This window comes from Periplaneta americana, chromosome 4, assembly GCF_040183065.1.
Source record: "Periplaneta americana isolate PAMFEO1 chromosome 4, P.americana_PAMFEO1_priV1, whole genome shotgun sequence".
Taxonomy (NCBI): Eukaryota; Metazoa; Arthropoda; class Insecta; order Blattodea; family Blattidae; genus Periplaneta; species Periplaneta americana.
This window is the reverse complement of record NC_091120.1, coordinates 24995148-25017041: the sequence shown is the minus strand read 5'-3', so window position 1 is coordinate 25017041 and position 21894 is coordinate 24995148. Positions and strand designations below refer to the sequence as shown.

Sequence of the window (21894 nt, the reverse complement as noted above, 5' to 3'; positions counted from 1 at the left end):
TGCTGAAAGTGAAATTAGATATTTTAGAATGAGATAAAAACCGAAAATTGATTTTGAATTTCTAGCGAATTTCTAAGCAAATACAGGGTGGAAGTGAAATAACCCTGCAGATTTTCAGAGCGAATAGCTCATGTTATAAGGGGGCGGATTGTTGATGACCTAAAAATCTACTTAAAATGATCATTAAAATGCCCTTAAACTAATGGGAAAATGACATGAAATTAAAAGAAAATGACATGAAATAAAAAGTAAATGACATTTAAATACACTCAGGGACAAAAAAAAACCGGACACTTCTATATTTGCTTGTATTTTTCTGCCAATTATTTCAAAATGAAACAAAACCCATTTAAACAAAATAATGTTTCATTTAGCACCTTGTACGACAACATTTGAAAAAAAAAATCTGTGATGAGAAAATTTACAAAAAATTACAAAGGGCGTATAACTATGGCATCGTTTGGTCTACCTGTTTTTTCATTTTATGGTGCCTTAAATATTAAAAACTCTTTTTAGTAACGGCATCCATACGTCTTGGCATGCTCTCAATTTGGTTAGCAATGTCTTCTTGAGGAATAAGTTCCCATTCTTCGCCAAGTGCTCACCCCAACTGTTGTAACGATTCTGGTCTCGGTCGTCTATTCTTAACACGCCGTCCCAGCATGTCCCACACGTGTTCAATTGGGTTCATGTCTGGACTCCTTGCTGGCCATGGAAGAACATGGATTCCCACTTCTTGGAGATAATCTCCGACCGCATGGGCAATATGCGGCCGTGCATTATCATGCATTAAAACAAAATTATCGCCTACAAATTGGCCAAATGGCACAACATGATCAGCCAAACATTCATTTATATACCTATCAGCTGTTAGTCTTCTATTTTCAACAAAAACCAACTCTGTACGAGCATCCGTACACACTCCTGCCCAAACCATCACTCCACCACCTCCATACGGCACATTTTCGGAAATGCAACACTGTGAAAATCGTTCTCCCCTCCTTCTCCAAACTCTTTCACGTCCATCAGGTGAGCACAGATTGAAATGGGACTCATCGGTGAACAGAACACAGCTCCACTGTCCATTTCTCCAATCCCTGTGATCATTTGCAAAACGCAGTCGTTCAACTCGATGCATCCTGCAGGTCTACTTGATATCAGTCCACTTGCTTTCAATCTCCTTCTAACTGTTTTGGCCGAAATTGGGCGTCCATGCATGTTAACAAATTGCTGGGCTTCACTAGTAGCTGGCACGTTGCGCTCCTTAAGAACTATCAACACCATATACGTGTCTTCATTTGGATTTGTAGCTCTTGGACGACCCGAACCTGGTCTTCTGGTATATTCTAGGGTCTCTCTATACCGTTTTATGGCACCATGGGTTGTGCTTCTAGCCATATTCATATTTGCAATGTAACGTACACTGCGTCCATCATCGTAAAGGGCTACAGCTCGAGCCACATCTTCAGGTCGCATCTTGTTTTAAGACAAATGTTACAACCCCATTTAAACTCAGAAAATGTAAAAAAAAAAAACAAATAGCGAATGATAACGATAATGAAGCACAAAATGGTTGAGACAAAATTGCTATAGCTGAGACTCCGAAAGCAAAATTGGAATATTTGGTTGTAAAGGCTTGTTTATAAAACAAAAAACAATCAACAATGTATACACGTCTCCATAACAATAGATGGCTACCATAATATTGTATGAGAAGATAATGTTTTGCAAAATACCAGCAAATATTAAAGTGTCCGGTTTTTTTGTCCCTGAGTTATTATTCAAAGTACTCGCACCACAACTTCTTAAAAATTAGTCACCTTGTTTCAATGACTGCCCTGCAAATCTCGGAGAGAGGAAGCAACTTCCTGGAATTTAGCTAAGATAAAGGAAAAGGATATGCAAAAAAAAATGAAGGTTTTAAGGGAAAATTATGGATTTTAATGAGGGTTTACAATGTGTTTCAATCGGTGGTGGTCTATATCAGTGCCTTCATTCTCCGTGTCCTCCTCCTTCCGTTCTTCACTTTTGTTACCGGATCTTCCAGATGGGGGAGTGTGAATGACAAAAGAGATTGTGGGTGCAGCTTGCATTCTTGCAATCTTTGTGTTAAAAATACTGTCCCTTTCCTTCCATGGGGACACAACGTCCTGTCCAGGATACGGTGAAAGTTTGCCCCCCACCTTACAAACATAAATTCTAAAGACACCCTCGTACCAAAGGAACAGTAGCGGTTAAAGTCCTCACTTAAACTAAGCTGCTGTCAAGCGTTTTATATTACTTCCGTTGTATGACGTGAAGCCTTCAGTGTAATGAGGGATGGCCTTTACAGTCTGTTCCAAACTATAAAACTCAAACTTCACTGTTATTCACTTTTTCAGCAGGTAATTACTACTGACCTATTTGGTTAGAAAACGATTTAACAGACCTATCGGTAAAGAAGAAAGTAAAATACATTCCAAATGATCTAAAAGTTCTTCAAAGTGTTAAAAATGACCAAAAAATGCAGAGAAATATAAAAATGACCTATTAGTTCAAAAACGCCGAAAAATGCAAAAAATGTAATATAAGAAATTCATTTTTACGTTGATATTAACATAGAAAGGATTTCTATATTAATAGGCATCGTCCTAATGTGAAAAATAAGAAGATGACTTTTCATCAACATCCGCCCTCAGTTATATGTAACAAAAAAAAGTGTAATACCATATTGGTGGGAAGTTCATAGTTTTCTTAGGAATTTTTTCCCCAAATGTTCAAGACCATGTTATTTGATAACTATTGCAAGTAGGATCGTGATATTCGTCCATATCGATACATAATCTAATAAAGAATCATTAATCCCTCTGGCGTATTTCAATAGCGTGGACAGTTTCCGTGTAAATTTAATTAAAAACCACTAATTTGAAGCCACTGAACCATGCGAGCAGATTGCAACATCGCAGCCAGACAGTGAAGTGGGATTAGTTCACCTAGGGCAGCGGTGACAAAACTCGAGCTGCAGTGATTACATGCGACAGACAGCCTATGAAGTAAGGAGACGGAGGAAAACTACAACCAGTGGTGGTTCCTGTACTAACATCTTGATCAATTCCGCGGATAAAAATCTCAAGCTTTGCTGTATCAGTAATGTCACTGCTGTCATCAAGAGCCGTGAATAATATACGATTTTTCTTGCTTCTTTTATTAACCTTCCTCTTGAATATAATCAGGAATTTTCTAAATTCTTCTCCCGATACTTGGTCGAGAAATTCGTAGTTTTTCAAAAATAAAAACTTCTTATGGACAAATTATTTAAGCTATTTTAATCATTACTCTTTTGAGAAATTCTGAATTCTGTTCTATTAAAAGGCTTTAGAGCACGAGATATTTCAAACCCCATTAGGTAGCTGACTTCCTTCCAATTATTTATCTCATCTTTCTCTTCCTGCCTATGATTTAAGACATGTCAATTCCTGGCGTTTAACAGTTCGTTGGCACATAATATTGGATCAGCTCTTCTACAATATTATTATTAAATGAATAAGTAATAAATAGTTACCCTCATCTAAAGATTAAGAAGATTAAAATTGAGACAAAATCTAATAATTTTATCCTTCTAGGGAGAAGATCTAAAAATATCAATATTCATGTATGTACAGAAGAATTATAGAAATACATATTTAGACGTCAGTAATAATAATAATAATAATAATAATAATAATAATAATAATAATAATAATAATAATAATAATAATACATTATTCAGCGTGGCAATTAATGTTTCTATATACTCCTAATTGAACCGTTGAGCAAAGTAAACATATTACATTTTGTCCGACAGAACATCAAAAAAGTTCTCATTCTTTACGAAACCATCTCTTACTGCTTGTAGAGACTGAGTTTGTAGAGCGACATGATACCGCCACTGCTTGCCTTCAGTACATGAATGAAAAACACAGTAATGTACAGGAAACTCCTCGTACCCGTTTGAATGACTGTGATTACACGATGTAATCACGACACCCGCTTTGGTCACCGCTGACCTAGGGAGACGGACCTGAGTTCGTTGACCTCTTACATCTGTATTACGAGAAGAGAGAGGAGTTGTTAGCCAGATTTTTAATTCTCTAATTAACAATGTATTTAATCACAAAACGTAATACAGTTCATTTATGTACCCTATCGTCCCTTCCAATCTGCAGGATTACTTCATTTCCACCCCGTATAGGTATAACTTGGTTGGACCATAAATTAATCCAAATCGATACAATGCGAAGCCCTCATAAGCGTCTGATTTCACTTCAGATTAACGTCTTCTTGAACGATAACACCAGCAACATTAAAACCTGGAGGCTCTTTTCGAATTGCAGTGATTTCAATAAGAACGATGAAAGCGTTCTCAGCAGTGCAGTAGCCTATATTTCAAGTTATTGCCTTTGGTTTCAAGTTTCGTGTTTTCGAAACCTATAATAGAATAGATAGTATCTGCCGAACATCACCAGTTATGAATGCGGATAAATCGCAATATAGCGAACGCCAGTAGGGGAAGTTATCCCCACCCACATGAAATGTGTATTCGACACAACACTCGCCTATCACGTAGAGTGTCTGGTGAGCTAGTAGAGAGAAAGTGGAAGGGGTCGTGGGCGGAGCTTCTACGTTCGCTATATTACGATTTGCCCATAAATGCAATTGCCTTCGTAATAGCGAAGAATTTATACTTCAACTGAACTTCTCCAGCATCGCTAGCGATATGTCGCGAGATTTTGTGACGTGATGAGTTGAAGCGGTCCACAAGAGCTGACGAAGCCGCACTCAACTATCTTCAGGTAGCTGCCACCGCCCGTTTCTGTTCCACTTTCCATGGGAGACTTCCGGAAGAGGAAGGCATGCATGATTCATTTCAGAGCGAAGAATGCAGCACCTGCAAATAACGAAGAATACTATGGCACACGCACACTTGGAAATGAAATAGCTTTGTTTGTAAGCCGTGTTCCGCCTCTGTAGACTGCGCTAGCTGTTACAAATTATGGTTTATTTAACGACGCTCGCAACTGCCGAGGTTATATCAGCGTCGCCGGAGTGCCGGAATTTTGTCCCGCTGGAGTTCCTTTACATACCAGTAAATCTAATAACATGAGCCTGTCGCATTTAAGCACACTTAAGTGCTATCGATCTGGCCCGGCATCGAACCCGCAACCTCAGGCACAAAAGGCCAGGGCTCTACAAACTGTGCCACTCATTCGATCAAAAATAAGCAGTGAAGGAACATGTTTGGCGCAAGTAACTCACTTTAATTATTTAGGAAGCGATATAAGCTTCTTTGTCGACAATTATGTAGAAAATAAAAAAGTATGCGGGATAATCACGAGGACATTACAGAACAAGGCAGGGAAAGAAACAAAGCTAAAATTTTACAAAGTATTGGCTGTTCCGACGTTGATGTATGGCAGCGAGACTTGGATTTTAAAAGAAAAAAGATGAAAGTAAAATACAAGCAGCAGAGATGAAATTTCTGAGGAAAATCAAAGGATGTACGAGAAGAGACCTCATACAAAACAATAAAATTACTTAAGGGAAGAACTTAATATACAAGAAATAATATTCAATTCAGGAATCCGCCCCTGAGCACGAGTTCTGCTCTTTCAGGGGCGAGCTAAAGTTTTTCTGTATATATTATATTTTATGTTACGATTATTAGCAAAAATAATAAATAAATAAATAAATAAATAAATAAATAAATAAATAATATAAATAAGAAATGAATAAGAAGATAACAGACCGAGAAATGAAGCAATCGCAAAGTTCCGCTTATGTATGGGGCATGAGTACCTAGCTCAACACCTCCAGCGTTTTGGCTTACTACCAGACCCAAAATGTACCTTATGTAATCTACAAGAAGATGTGAACAGGGACCACCTACTTCGCTGTCCAATCTTAACCAAAGTGAAAGAGTGTGACCGATACTCGGAGGCGAGGAACTTAATGAGACAATGAAGGTCATTTTCTTCTCCTTTTGCATTCTATGTCTTTTATTTTATTATATTTTATTTTATTTTATTTTTTATATTAAAGTTGTGTTTAGGTCAAAGATGTAAATCTCAGTACCTGTCATTGGAAATAAATAAATAAATAAATAAATAAATAAATAAATAAGTAAATAAGTAAATAAATAAGTAAGTAAATAAATACATACATACATACATAAAAACATAAATAAATACACAAATAACTAAATAAATAAATAAGCAAATAAGTTAATAAATAAATAAGTAAATAAATACATAAATAAATAAATAAATAAATACATAAATAAAGAAAGAAGTAAATAAATACATAAGTAAATACATACATAAATAAATAAATAATTAAATAAATAAGTAAATAAGTAAATAAGTAAATAAATAAATAAATAAATGAATAATAGAGAATAGAAAAGGTTGGATATGACATATGAACCGTATGAATGCAGGAAGAATGCCATTGGTTATAGATAATTACGAATCACAAAGGATAAGAAATATTGGACGCCCGAGGACAGATGAAGATAAGGCGGAAAAGTGAGGACGGAACAGGCAAACCGCCTAATACCTGACGTGAAGAAGAAGAACATTTCTGTATAGGGCCTAAGACAGGATATTGTGTTCAGACTTAATTTCGTGTTTTTAAAGTAATCTTACAGACAAAGAATTTTAACTCGTACTGAAAGATCAAATAGAAATGAATCAGGAAATTCAGAAACTCCAAATGTCGGCTTAATCTTACAGACAAAGAATTTTAACTCGTACTGAAAGATCAACCAGAAATGAATCAGGAAATTCAGAAACTTCACATGTCGGCTTTTTATGAAAGTCGAGATTACATGCATTTTGTGCTTTTCAGATGTAGACGCATTGTTACAAACAGAAAGCACACGTGTCCACTCCCAATGTGAAATGTGCGAATATCTCCATTCAAGCAGAAACCCCATATCTTGTACACATGTGGAGTTTCTACATTTTCCAGATTGGCTACAACCTTTGCATACCAAGGGAGTGTCCCTATAAACCGAAAGAAAATAGTAGATCTACTGAAATTCAAATCGTACCTTCCAGGCGAAGATGATATAAATATGTTCTATATAGTAGGAGGAAGAAGAATAAAGTGTGTAAGATTTGCAGATGATATGGCGTTGTTAGCAGAAGAGGAGATGATACTAAGGGATATGCTACTGGAGCTAAATAATGACAGCTGTGAGCAGTATGGGATGAAGATAAATGCCAACAAGACGAAGACCATGGTCATAGGAAGAAAAGTACAGACGTTAAACTTGCAGATTCTAAATGAGGTAGTAGAGCAAGTGAACAGCTTCAAATGCTTGGGGTGTACCATAAGCAGTAACATGAGCTGCTGCCAGGAAGTCAAAAGGAGGATAGCAATGGCAAAGGAGGCTTTTAATAGAAAAAGGAGCATTTTATGCGGATCTCTGGAGAAAGAACTAAAGAAGAGACTAGTAAAGTGCTTTGTATGGATTGTAGCATTGTATGGAAGCAAAAACATGGACATTACGACGAAGTGAAGAGAAACGACTAGAAGCACTTGAAATGTGGATATGGAGAAGGAAACGTGTGAAATGGACAGACAGAATAAGAAATAAAGCTGTGTTGGAAAGAGTGGATGAAGAAAGAATGATGCTGAAACTGATCAGAAATAGGAAAAGTAATTGGCTGGGTCATTGGTTGAGAATAAACTGCCTACTGAAGGATGAACTGGAAGGAATGGTGAACGGGAGAAGAGTTCGGGGCAGAAGAAAGTATCAAATGAATGGGTTATTTATGAAAGGGCCTAAGTCTTGAATACTTGTTAGCAATTAAAGAAAAACTGCTTATAAGCCGAAATTTTGAAATGAAGGCTGAAATAAAAATTGTATCATGAATTCTACAAAGCATTTAGAGTGTGAAACTTACTCTCATCATATCTAAATCGATGTATCTACACCCAAAGAGCAGTTATTACATTACAAACTCATTTTCACAACATAATGACTTAGGCCCTTTCATGAATAACCCATTCAAATGATAGACGACATTAAGATATATGGATCACATACGGAGACAAAGAGGAAGGCAGATAATAGGAAAGACTAGAGAAAGCTGGGTTTGCAGTGAAAGACCTGCCCTTGGGCAGAACAGAATGAATGAATTAATTAATTAATGTATGTATGTATGTGACAAAGACACAATAGGTTGACTGTTAATTTACATCATTGTAGGCTAATTATTGTATAAAACATTAAAGAAGGAAATATACTCCAGTTAATCTGAAAAGTATTTTAATTGCGCCAAAGAATTTCAGAAAACCCGCACGTACATTAAATATGTTTATTTTCTTCGTTACTATTTGACCCAGAGTATCTGGGTTTTGTGTGTATGCTTCTACTTATCCATACATAAGTATACATAAAAAATAAATTTTCAAATCCCAACACAACAATATCTGTACAGTTTTTTGTTTCTCCTGAGAAATTTGGTTTAGTGTACATGTGGGGTTTCTGAATTTCCTCATTCAAATGCCGTGAGACAGATGAAAAGCAGACAGACATCTAAAAATTATTTTTTCGGTATCGAGGATTCTAAATGTGTAAATTTGTGAAAATCTCAAAAATATATCCTATTGTTTGCAGCATCATAGATTTCCCCTCTACATATCGTGCAATGAAATAGTAAAACACAGTATTGCGTTTAGTCTTTGTCACGCTATACAGACGAAAAGGTCTCTCCACGCTTAATTTTATGCATCATGTTTGCAACGCGTTGCTGTAATCATATCGTAACACTCCGATCTCGGACTTGTGCCAAGTCCGGAATATTGAACGAAGCGAAGTTGTTATGCAGGATGTAGTATTGTGAAGTACGATATCAAAGAAAAGTAAAACTAATACTGCTGAAACATTATCGGAGATTATTATCCTATTCAGGTATTGTTGCTTTTGTTTACGACTGTTGTGTACCTTGCATTGTGGCGTCCACTTTCTCAAATTAGCGGCCTTCACCTTGACGTCTTTATCAAAGTAATCTAACATGTTCTTCTATTCTATACTGCTCACGGAAACTCTAAGATCGATGATCCAAATTTCTCAACAAGCTGAAGTCGAATAATATACTCTGCTAATAAAAGCTGAAGCATCTCTATATAGGGTGTGCCAGAAGGAAATGCAAATATTCTGGGAAATCGAAGTAACTGTCATTTTGAATAAACAATGCATATAAATATTATGTGGCTCATACCGAACGGTTTTGGAGATGGAACTGTTTCAATGTAAAGCTTTATCTGTATTGTATCTTCAATTTTAAGTTGTTGATGTAGGCACTTCTAGGTGGCCATGCACTGTCATGGAAACTTGTTTACATACACAGTTGATATGTTATTTTTTTGTGCGAGATCGTGCGTATTTGCTTGTTTTCCGCACAGAACCAATACGCGGTAAGTGTGAAATACCACATTCAGTATTCCCAACGTAACATACATAACAATTTCCCTCTTCTTACCGCTTAAGCGCGACATTCATTTTACTGCTTTAGGCTTTTAACATATTATTTTTAGAGACGTTTAACATACTAATAATTATAAATTGGAAACTTACCACTGCAATTTCACCTAAATTGCACTATTAATTATTGTTTTTAAATATTTGCAAAAATTAAGTAAAGTCTACTACTCCACGAAAGCTATTGTATTCCTGATACAAGTAACATTAAGGAAGCCGTGAAAAAATCAACAAGACTCCAGATGCCGATGATATTACTGCAATATGTTATATAAATAATATTATTAAAATATTAAAATGAAAAAATGAATCATTACATAACCTTGCCGTTTGTTTTAAGTTCGCATTTATAGACTGGGGGGAAAAAAAAGACAGACGTATATCACGGCCTGCTGGAGTATATATATTTTTGTTTTCTAAAGTTGCCGTCATTAAACAGAAACCAAGATGGAGATTTCATTGCAACTAATTAGAAATTCGTCTTTCAGGTATGTAATAAACGATCTTCGCACAAAATAATGTACGATACACGAGCGGTATGTCTGTTTACATGTTCTCGGAAATTAAAAAAGCTCAACTACGTTTCGCTTTTTCAATCTTTTCCTCGACCATGAAAACGTCAACATACCGCTCTTGTAACGTATATTACTATTCTGTTATTTATATTCGCTTTAACATCTTTGGTCATATCGCGAGTTAATCTTTGGTTGAAATCCGAAGGCCTGTGTACTATTGTTGAGACTGGTTCTATCGTTGTGAACTAGATGGCGACTGTATATATATATATATTACTGATTTGTTATGAATATGATTTTGGTGATGAATGAGGCCGGTGATATTCAGGGATGTTGTGGCCCGAATATCCTAGCATTTGCCTTCCGGTTGAAGGAAAACCCTGAAAAACCTCAACCAGGAAATTCAACCCGACCGGGAATCGAACCCGGGCCCTCTACTTAAGAGACCAGCATGCTGACCCCTACACCACACAGGTGGTAGATATGTTGTTAGAGCCCTGATGTTTGTTAAAATGCCTTTTTTTACTGGATGGAAGTAAATAATTATTTTCGTAGGTATGTGATTTGGGGTAAATCAAAGTGATAGGGCCAATTTTTATTTTGCCTATTTTGCCTTTTTTAAGGTGTTTCTTACTAATTCAACAATAAATGCCTTTTTCGTCATTTTAAAGCAATATTTCTTGTTTATTTGCAATTTTCTAATTAACTGTACCACAGTCTCGTATATATAGTCACGAAGCTTGTGTTGTGAGGGTGCTAGGAACAATAGACTGTGCCGGTACTATTTCGCATTGTCTGTAATGACGCGATATTAGCGATCCTAGTGTCTATGGATGCATATTTACTACGTATTGAGCTTCGTGACTGTATATACTAGACTGTGATTGTGCTGTAATGTGTATGAAATTTAATTATATGAAACAATAACTCACTTTACTAACAATAGTAAATAAAAGCAATTATTTCATTGCTTAATCTGCTAATAATTGCGCTTTAATACTAATGGTGCAATATGAATAATGATCGACAATCCGCAATTACAAATTTAATGTCCTCAGTCCCGGCGTCTCCTGTAAGAGACTAACAACATATGTTTAAAATTCGCGGTATGAGCAACACGTCATCTTGCATGACATGACATTTTTATTGAGATGAATAGTGAAACATTTCAGAAAGTATTGTAAAATCTTTGTCACTTGAGCAAGAAATAACATTAAATAATATTAATAAAAAGGTTACAATACTATCCGACAAGCGTTCTGCATCGACTACATATTCATGTGAACTCTTTTGTTCAAAAGATCGATACTATGATTTCCCTGAATATTGACCTTTTCTTCTGGATACACTATATACTTCATCCATATCCTTTAAGCGTTTTGAATATGAAACTTGAAATAAATTAATTTTAAACTATTAATTCTTTATTTAACGGCATTTCCAACACTATGGGGCATTAAAAATCATTCATAGGAAGATGGCATGGCTACTGGTACGAGGTTCAAGAAGCCCACGCGTAAATGAGTAACTGAGATAGCAAAAATCATATAGCTAAGTTGAATAAAGAAGCGCTATATCTTCTCTACCAGTAACATGGCAACATACCTCATATCTCTTTAACTACGCTGAGGATTGATTCTCTGTATCTTGAATACAATGTTTTCTAGTTAAGTTCTTGTTCCGGAGAACGTCTCAATTTTCAATTATAAATAAATAACATCTAGCTCAAAATAAACCGTTATATACAATATTTATAGCAGTTTTCAAAGTAAAAACATAATAACTTAAGCATTTCACACTAAAGAGATAAAATAAAAAGCGGTTACAAATTTTTGGACGATTTCAGAAGGCTATATTTTCACCAATATTGAACATAAATACATAATCTTACCACCACTTGAAAGAGGGACGTTTGACGTTTTATACTGACCTTAGATACACTCGATGTGAGCCCCATGTGTAATACGACAGACGTCCAGGCGGTGATCCCATTCTTGCCAACTTTCTCAAGCTTGTCTTGTGTGACGTTCCTGATTGCTGTGTTAATGCGCCTCCTCAATTCTGCCAACGTCGCTGGAAGTGAAGAAATGAAACATTGTCCTTTATGAAACCCCACAGAAAGAAATCACACACTGTGAAATCCGGTGAACGGGGTGGTCATGTCTGCGTCCGTTGCACGACAATCCATCTACCTGGTAGGTGTTGATTTATACAAATTTGGTAATTCCATAACTGACAGACGATGAGAAACAGAGATTCATTTTTCAACAAGACGGAGCCCCTCCACATTGGCATACGGAAGTCCGGAGTAACACAGCAATCAGGAATGTCACACAAGACATGCTTGAACGGGTTTGGCAAGAATGGGATCACTGCCTGGACGTCTGCCGTATTACACGTGGGACTCACATCGAGTACACCTAAGGTAAGTATAAAACTTCAAACTCCCCTCTTTCAAATGGTGGTAAGATCATGTATTTATGTTCAGTATCGGTGAAAATATAGCCTTTTGAAATTGTCCACTAATAATTTGTAACCATGGTGTATATTAACCTGAAGTATTCAGAATATGTATTATATGTCTTTCTCGTGTTAAATATTACTGTACCTGGTTAACATGTTTCGGTCTGTTATTGACCATCTTCAGAACTGGTTGTTGCTGGTCTTGGCGCCTGTTATTTTGTATCCTATGGGGGTGTGTTTGTGCAGTGTAATGTGGAGTCAAAGAGTGTGTGTGTTCTGAAATTGAGTTGTGTGTTGAGAATTTAATTTGGATGTGTTTTTGTGTGTCTGTATATTTCGCATTGTTCTAGTGTGTTTAGTTTCTGGTTTTTTGGTTGGATGTGTAGAATTTCCATGTCTGTGTTGATGTCTCTGTAGGTGTGGTTAGCATTTGTGATGTGTTCTGCATATGTGGAAGTGTTTTGTAATTTTGTTATGGCTGTGATGTGTTCCTTGTATCGTGTTAGAAATGATCTGCCTGTATGTCCTATGTAGAAGTTATTGCAGGTGTTACATTTGAGTTTGTATACGCCTGTGTGGTTGTATTTATTTGTTTGTGTGTTGAGATGTTTTTGTAGAGTATTATTTGTTCTGTATGAGATGTTGTAATTTAATTTATTGAATGAGGGTGTAATCTTGTGTGTTTTTGTTTTCGTATGTTAGTGTGATGTATTTTTGTGTTCTTGTGTTTGTGTTGTATTCTTATGTTTTTTTTGTGATTATGTTTTGTCTTTCGTATTATGTTGTCTATTATGTTGGGGTTATGACTCGGTTAAGAGGGAAGTATTATATGATATTCTTATTGAATTTGGTATTCCCAAGAAACTAGTTCGATTAATTAAAATGTGTCTCAGTGAAATATACAGCAGAGTCCGTATAGGTCAGTTTCTATCTGATGCATTTCCAATTTACTGCGGGCTAAAGCAGGGAGATGCACTATCACCTTTACTTTTTAACTTCGCTTTAGAATATGCAATTAGGAAAATTCAGGATAACAGGCAGGGTTTGGAATTGAACGGGTTACATCAGCTTCTTGTCTATGCGGATGACGTGAATATGTTAGGAGAAAATACACAAACGATTAGGGAAAACACGGAAAATTTTACTTGAAGCAAGTAAAGCGATCGGTTTGGAAGTAAATCCCGAAAAGACAAAGTATATGATTATGTCTCGTGACCAGAATATTGTACGAAATGGAAATATAAAAATTGGAGATTTATCCTTCGAAGAGGTGGAAACATTCAAATATCTTGGAGCAACAGTAACAATAATATAAATGACACTCGGGAGGAAATTAAACGCAGAATAAATATGGGAAATGCGTGTTATTATTCGGTTGAGAAGCTCTTATCATCCAGTCTGCTGTCCAAAAATCTGAAAGTTAGAATTTATAAAACAGTTATATTACCGGTTGTTCTGTATGGTTGTGAAACTTGGACTCTCACTCTGAGAGAGGAACATAGGTTAAGGGTGTTTGAGAATAAGGTGCTTAGGAAAATATTTGGGGCTAAGCGGGATGAAGTTACAGGAGAATGGAGAAAGTTACACAACACATAACTGCACGCATTGTATTCTTCACCTCACATAATTAGGAACATTAAATCCAGACGTTTGAGATGGGCAGGGCATGTAGCACGTATGGGCGAATCCAGAAATGCATATAGAGTGTTAGTTGGGAGGCCGGAGGGAAAGAGACCTTTAGGGAGGCCGAGACGTAGATGGGAGGATAATATTAAAATGGATTTGAGGGAGGTGGGATATGATGATAGAGACTGGATTAATCTTGCTCAGGATAGGGACCGATGGCGGGCTTATGTGAGGGCGGCAATGAACCTTCGGGTTCCTTAAAAGCCATTTGTAAGTAAGTAAGTAAGTAATTATGTTGGGGTTGTATCCGTTTTCTTGTGCTATGTATTTGATTGTGCTTAGCTCTTCTTTGTAACTCACAACTCAATTTCAGAACACACACACTCTTTGGCTCCACATTACACTATACAAACACACCCCCACAGGAAACAAAATAAAAGGCGCCAAGACCAGCAAGAACCACTTCTGAAGATGGTCAATAACAGACCGAAACATGTTAACCAGGTACAGTAATATTTAACACGAGAAAGACATATAATACATATTCCGAAGTGATAGAGTGTTAAAAGTTGTGTGATCAAGATGCATAGTGAAATATTCACTTGACTCATTGCAAGAAGACCAAGGTCTTCAAGGCTTAGGTACCGATATGTATCTAAAAATTGTATTTTCACAGAAGAATAATGGAATGCTCTAACCTCAGCAGGCTTCTTCATGTGTCCGGATGGTTGCAGGACACCACGGACCCGAAGTGCTCGGAACCTGGGATGGCTCCCGCCGCCGTGGGCATCTTCTTGTACGGCGACAGACTGGGAACTTGCAGCAGGTACTCTGTGAGTGGCGTTATCCTCTGCGCGGGATCCAGCTTCGTCGACAGGACTGAAGATTGTCTGGATGTTGAGACGATTGGGGAAACAGCCCTGAGCTGCTTGTAGTAGCTGTGAGCCACTAAATGGAAGTAGCTGTTCACGCCTGCGCAGCATTGAACACTTTCAAATAATACTAATAACTACGATTCGGATTTTAAGGATTTTATAATCATCAATATGCTTTATAAAAGAGATGGTTTAGCCCTTTTTAGGATTTTATTTCTTTAATCCACACGGTATCTATACTAATAATAAATCTGTAGCCGAAATTTTTCTGGTAATTTTCGATTTTCCAAAAATAATTGGTCCTAACATATATAATTAACCACCCTGAAACCGAAAATCGTTTTTTTGAAATTTTTGTTTCTATGTCTGTCTGTCTGTATGTTTGTTACCTTTTCACGCCTGAACGGATTTCGATGAAAATTTGAATATAAATTAAGTTCGTTGTAACTTACATTTTAGGCTATATGGCATTCAAAATATATTATTTAAAAGGGGGGTTATAAGGGGGACTGAATTAAATCGAATTATCTCGCTTATTATTGATTTTTGTGAAAAATGTTACAGAACAAAAGTTTCTTTAAAAATAATTTGCGATAAATTTTATTCTACACAAAAGTTTGATAGGACTGATATTTAATGAGATAAATGAGTTTTAAAATTAAAATAACTGCCATCTAAGGCCGTGTAATGAATTAAAAAACAAATGACTTCGTCTATAAGGGGCCTTGGACAGCAACAATCGAAAGCTATGAAAGATAGCCTACAGAGAATGTTTCTGTGTTTGTATGAAGTAATATCGGAAGCTAAATTAACCGATTTGTATAATTAATTATTATTTCACCATTGGAAAGTGTAGTTTCTCTAGATGGACATAATGCTATAATGTTATTACAGTAACTTCTGATATAATATAATATAATATAATATAATATAATATAATATAATATAATATAATTTAAGTTATTTGAAGGGTTCAGAACCATAGTGGGCCAAGCGCCATTTACTGAAAACAAGGGTTAAAATTAAGTTATTACCATAATTCAATGGAAACCTATAACAAGTAAAATAAAATATACACATTAAATCTAAATGATGTCAATCTTCATTAAACTATGGTTGCATGTAATAAAAATTAAGAAACATGGTAAAGGAATTGTCATTGCACCAAATGAGTGTCTCTGAACCAAAATGATCGCATTTTAATTATTTGGATGCAATTTAAATTAAGTAACATATTAAACGATTTATCCTTCTATAAAACACGAATGTTCCCTGGATCAAACGTCCTATTTTAATTATGTAATTACTTTATATTTATTTCTAACGGGTGCAGCGGAGCGCACGGGTACGGCTAGTATATATTAAACTGACAAATATTTGCATTAAAATGAGTAACAAATGAATCTGAACAGCTAACACTTTTTTATGCGATTAAAGATAACTGTTTACTGAATTTAGAGCAGTACAAGAACAGATTATAGAAAAACATAGGGAATTTAACGTAGAAAACCATATAGCTTTTATAGACTTAGAAAAAGCCTTTGATAAAGTAGATCGCCTCTTTCTTTGGAGGATAATGCAAAGAAGAGGATATCCGATACATTTAATAAAAACTATTCAAAGTTTGTATGAAGATACAAAAATGGTAATCGAAATAAATGGAAAGTTAACAGCGAGATTAGAACGAACTGTGATTTAAAACAGAGATGTAGCCTATATAATAGCCTGTCCCCAACGCTTTTTAATATATATTTGGACGAAATTCTTGATGAATAAAAACAAGTGAAGAGTCCACTGCAAGAATGATGGATGTCATTTGGAATACATTTTGCAGGAGAAGCAATTGAAAGTTTGAAATACTTAGCGCTCAAAGCTTAACTGTGATTTTCCTATCATTATTGGACAATGACTATCAATGTTAATGCCATATAACTCTCTATGTACATTCGGTATGTCTTAAGCTATGCATTGACTGTCTTGGTTCATTTTCGACAAGAAAGTGACATCCATCATTCTTGCAGTGAACTCTTCAAGTAGTATATGGCGGTTTTAGAATTGGACGAAACAAAATATTGAACGCATTATGTTTTGCAGATGATATAGTTTTAATTTTTGACAGCGAGGACGAGCTACAAAAAGCAGTTTATCAACTAAACAAAATATGTAAGAATTATAATATAATATCAAAATCTAAAACTAAAGTAATGGCGTTCCAGGGAAGGAACTCAGTAAGGACAAAAATAGTAATAGAAGACAAAGTAATAGAACAGGTTTCACACTTCCAATACTTAGGCTGCAATGTAACTTATGAAGAAGAGCGAGACATAAATAAGAAAACACAAACATTTCAACATGTTTGTGGAACAATAAGACGTACATTGAGGAATAGAGTAAGAAAAGACACGCAGCTAAGATTTTACACAACGATGGCATTACCAGTAGTGATGTATGGAAGTGATACCTGGGTCCTGAAGGAAAAAGAAAAGAGTAAAATTCAGGCGGATGAAATGAGCTTCCTACGGGCTGTGAAAGGTTGTACACGAGAAGAACATATCATAAATGAGAAGATTAGAGAGGAACTAAAAGTACAACCACTTCTACAGCAAATAGAAGAACATGGAAATAATTGGGTGGAACATCTAGGGAGAATGACAGAAGACAGAATACCGAAGATGGTAATGACATTAGACCTAGAGGAAGAAGACAATAGGAAGACCAAAAAAACGCTGGACTGAACGGATGTGAGATCGGAACAGGCGAAGACCTAATCCGTGAAAGCAGATGATGATGATGATGATGATGATGATGATGATGATGATGATGATGAACAAAAATCATTCTTCACGCCATAAAAATCAAAGTTTCTATATTTAGGTAAAGAATTGCACACAAAACAAAATACAGTTTCTATTTTAAGATCAACAGTTGCAATGAGCAACCATATAGGCCTACAATTCGAAATTATTTATTGTGAAACATTTTCTATTGTTCCTTAACACATTTCTGGAAGTGAGAAAAGGTTCGCTCCACACAACACGAGGTCATTCGTGCACACTTCATGGATGCCACTGCTTTCGGTCGCCATGGTAATTTTCCAGTTATTTCTTCTCTTTGAAGAGCTGCAGACATCTTTCATCTTCGACTATCCAGGATTCCGTTCAAGGACTTTAGAGAGCTTTGAAGATAGCACATCGTCCATTGGCCTGATATTTTCCTATTGCAACTGCTTCAAAAATTAAATTATAGTTTATTTAATGACGCTCGCAACTGCCGAGGTTATATCAACGTCGCCGGTGTGCCGGAATTTTGTCCCGAAGGAGTTCTTTTAAATGCCAGTAAATCTACTGACATGAGCCTGTCGCATTTAAACACATTTATTATGACATTATGACTGCGAATGGAAAGAAAGAAAGAAAGAAAGAAAAAGAAGGAAAGAAAGAAAGAAAAAGAAAGAAAGAAAGAGAAAGAAAAAGAAAGAAAGAAAGAGAGAAAGAAAGAAAGAGAGAAAGAAAGAAAAATTTATACTCAACAAAAATATCTTTCGTGGCATAAACAAAACAAGCGTACTGACGTCTGCCTTCAAACAATTAAAAGTTAAAAAACCAAACCAAAAGGCATGATTCAGTATTTAGTCCATCTTCCCCAATCGCGATCACATTTTGCAGTTGAGTGGGCATGTCCTGGACGAGCTTCCACAAATCATCAGGACGTCTTGGAGGGGGATTGGACCAATTTTTCTGCATATAATTATTCTTCTTTACTTGTGCCCACGTGGCTCAGTTTGAAGAACGTCGGAAATCAGATGTCAACGTCTTAGGCTCAAATCCTCGTCGTTCCTTTTCATTTTATTGTGTTACAGCATCGTATTATGTAGGCTAATAATATAAGAAGAAAAAACTAACACTAGTATTATGCAACTCTATTTTTCCAAATCTAACATTAAATGTATATTATTTATATCGCTAAAGAACACAACAAAATATAAATTATAACTTGAATATTATTTATATCGCTAAAGGACATAAATGATAACTTGAATATTATTTATATCGCTAAAGAACGATAACAGCATATAAACGATAACTTGAATATTATTTATATTGCCAAAGAATGATAACAAATTAAATGATAACTTAAACAAGACTCGAATTCACAACCGTCGGATCATTAAACGAGCACTCTACCGCTACTCTACGAGACGCAGATATCGAATGGCTCCATAGTTCCGAAACTGTTTCTACAAGCGCGAGCATCGTGTAACATCACCGTGATCCGAAGTGGACTTGGAAAACATTAACTGTTCACGAGTGCGACCACTTTTTTGACAGCTGTACAACATGACTTTCCTACAAAATGTCACAAATATTTAGTTACTGATGTTTATAGTTTTCTTGGTACTGTAACATAATTCTGTTAATACTCTACCTTTCAATTTTTTTCTAAAGGAAAGTGGACTAAAAGTTAATGTTTGACGGCTACAATAAATATGTCTAGAAAACGTGTTAACTTGAGCAATAAAATAACACATAAAACACACGGCAGTAAACAGACTAGTATCATTTGTCAAGAACCTACAGCTAGAAAGTAGACGGTGCAAACACGTAAAAATAGTCAATGTTATATAGCATAAGGTCAGCTAGAGTCTCTTCAAAATATGTGACTGGTTCTCAGTCAATAAATTAGTATTAAGTTGTAATAAAACTAACATAATTCAATTTAAATCCAGTCCAAATTCAACGTCGCAAATTTCTAGCGCAATAATTAACAATAGATCCCTATTAGAAACAACAACCAAATTTCTTGGCTTAAAAATCGATAATGTGTTAAATTGGAAAAATCATATTAAAGAAATTACCCCCAAACTAAATTCAGCATGTTTTTGCTATTAGATCTATGCAAAAGATAGTAAATATCAATACCTTAAAAACAATATACTTTGCATACTTCCACTCGGTAATGAGTTTTGGAATAATATTCTGGGGAAATTCCACAGATAGTAACAATATATTTCTATTACAAAAAAGAGTAATTAGAATAATAGTAGGTGCCAAATCTAGGGAATCGTGTAGGACTATTTTCAAAAAACTACAAATAATGCCCATGGCTTGTCAGTATATCTTTTCATTAATAGTCTTCCTCATATGTAATCGTGAAAACTTTGTAACTAATTCAACAGTTCATAGCATAAATACACGTCAAAAAAATGACTTTCATACTCCATCGGAAGTCTATCGTGCTATCAAAAAGGAGTGCGTTATATGGCAGTAAAAATTTTTAATAGCCTCCCTATCGATATAAAAAATGAAACTCAAAACATAAAATTATTTAGGGCCAAATTAAAGAAGTACCTAATTTCTCACGCCTTCTATTCTGTAGGTGAATTCATGACATTCAATAACACTTCATGAAATTGATACTAAAACTATGTGTTGTACTAGTAGACTATATTGTAAATCTCGTCTGTATATATTTCATCTAGACTGTGACTATAAATTAAGATTTTATAATAGTATTAAGTTTTTTGACTTGTTCCATATTCTAGCTGTAAGCACGTATGAATACCATGGAATGTTAATAAATACAATACAATACAATACAATACAATACAATACAATACAATACAATACAATACAATACAATACAATACACATTACGCGGATATAAAGCGTTGTGCAACTCAAAACAGTGTCTTATTATACCTTTCAATCCTGCAACTACAAAAAACACGCCCGAAATCTAACTTCCTGTCACACAAAATCTTAGGCTTTAAAAAGTATTTACTTAAGATTTGTTTGGAAAAGGCCAAAATATTCCAATGTCATTATCAATGTTGTAATGGTTTCAATTGATTTCTGCGTAATATTACATTTGCAGGTTGTATGAAAAAAGAGAGTTACATATACTGGCAACCGATTACCCCAGCACATTATGGAAATACGTACCTAAAAAGCGGGAAAATTAAAAAGGTGGTTATTAAAAATGTACGGGAAGAATATTATTATCCATTACAGGAGCAGTCTATTTAAATGAAGACTACGTTCAGGACTTATGTTCCTGCACGTTGTACGTCATCGTCTGGAGTGACAAGAATTCCATCGCATGTTTAGATAACATTTCGTGTTCAGAATGTCTTCGAAAATAAGCTTCGGTAAATCCTCGTGAATCATTCTGTATATAGTTCATTGTAAATAGTTATTATTCTTCGTCAATTTGTAATTCATTGTCATCTTTAATTTTAGTTATTACGTATAGTTTTAATATACTTTTACTAATTTATAATTTTAAGATTTTATGTAGTTTTAAGATGATAACTAGAGAGCGGAATTATAGGCCCTAGAAAGTGGCATTTTAGGCACCTAAAATAGGCTCTTAAACTCCTTTATTTAGGCTCTATAAAATAAAAAATTTTTTTTTTTTTGTTAAAGAATGTCACTAATATAAGATTCAACATTTATTTAATGCAAAATTCTAGGATTAAAAGAAACTTCCACACATTTCACATTTTACAAGGGTACACATACACACACAAAATTAAGACATTCTGTCTTTAAGTTAGTGTTTTTCATTCACCAATCACATTTCCATAGTTTGCTTCACAGTAGATTATCAGAACCTATCATAGCTATTGTGTCGCTCACTGCTGTACTTAAAAATGTTCAGAAAAAAGGAAGGAATTGTTATCTGTCTGGAATGTAAGAGAATGCTTATTCGGGTACAACCCAGCGAGTTTGTGTTAAATTGCTGACAGACAGAAGAAGATATGATAATAATAATAATAATAATAATAATAATAATAATAATAATTTGTCCCGCAGGAGTTCTTTTAAATGCCAGTAAATCTACTGACATGAGCCTGTCGCATTTAAGCACACTTAAATGCTACTGACCTGAGCCGGGATCGAACCTG

The 21894-nt window shown here is 35.3% G+C and overlaps 1 protein-coding gene across 2 annotated transcripts in view; it reads right to left on the bottom strand.

Annotated features, from left to right (window-relative positions):
- Positions 1-4356: 4356 nt before the first annotated feature.
- LOC138698794 (uncharacterized) overlaps positions 4357-21894 on the bottom strand; it is a 38695-nt gene continuing 21157 nt past the window's right edge. For both annotated transcript variants that reach the window (XM_069825021.1, XM_069825022.1), the window contains exons 6-7: positions 14811-15084; positions 4357-4906 (exon numbers count right to left, since the gene is read on the bottom strand). In XM_069825021.1, the coding sequence (XP_069681122.1) occupies positions 14825-15084 (260 nt within the window). In that variant the 3' untranslated portion in view covers positions 4357-4906; positions 14811-14824. The remainder of the gene's footprint in view (positions 4907-14810; positions 15085-21894) is intronic.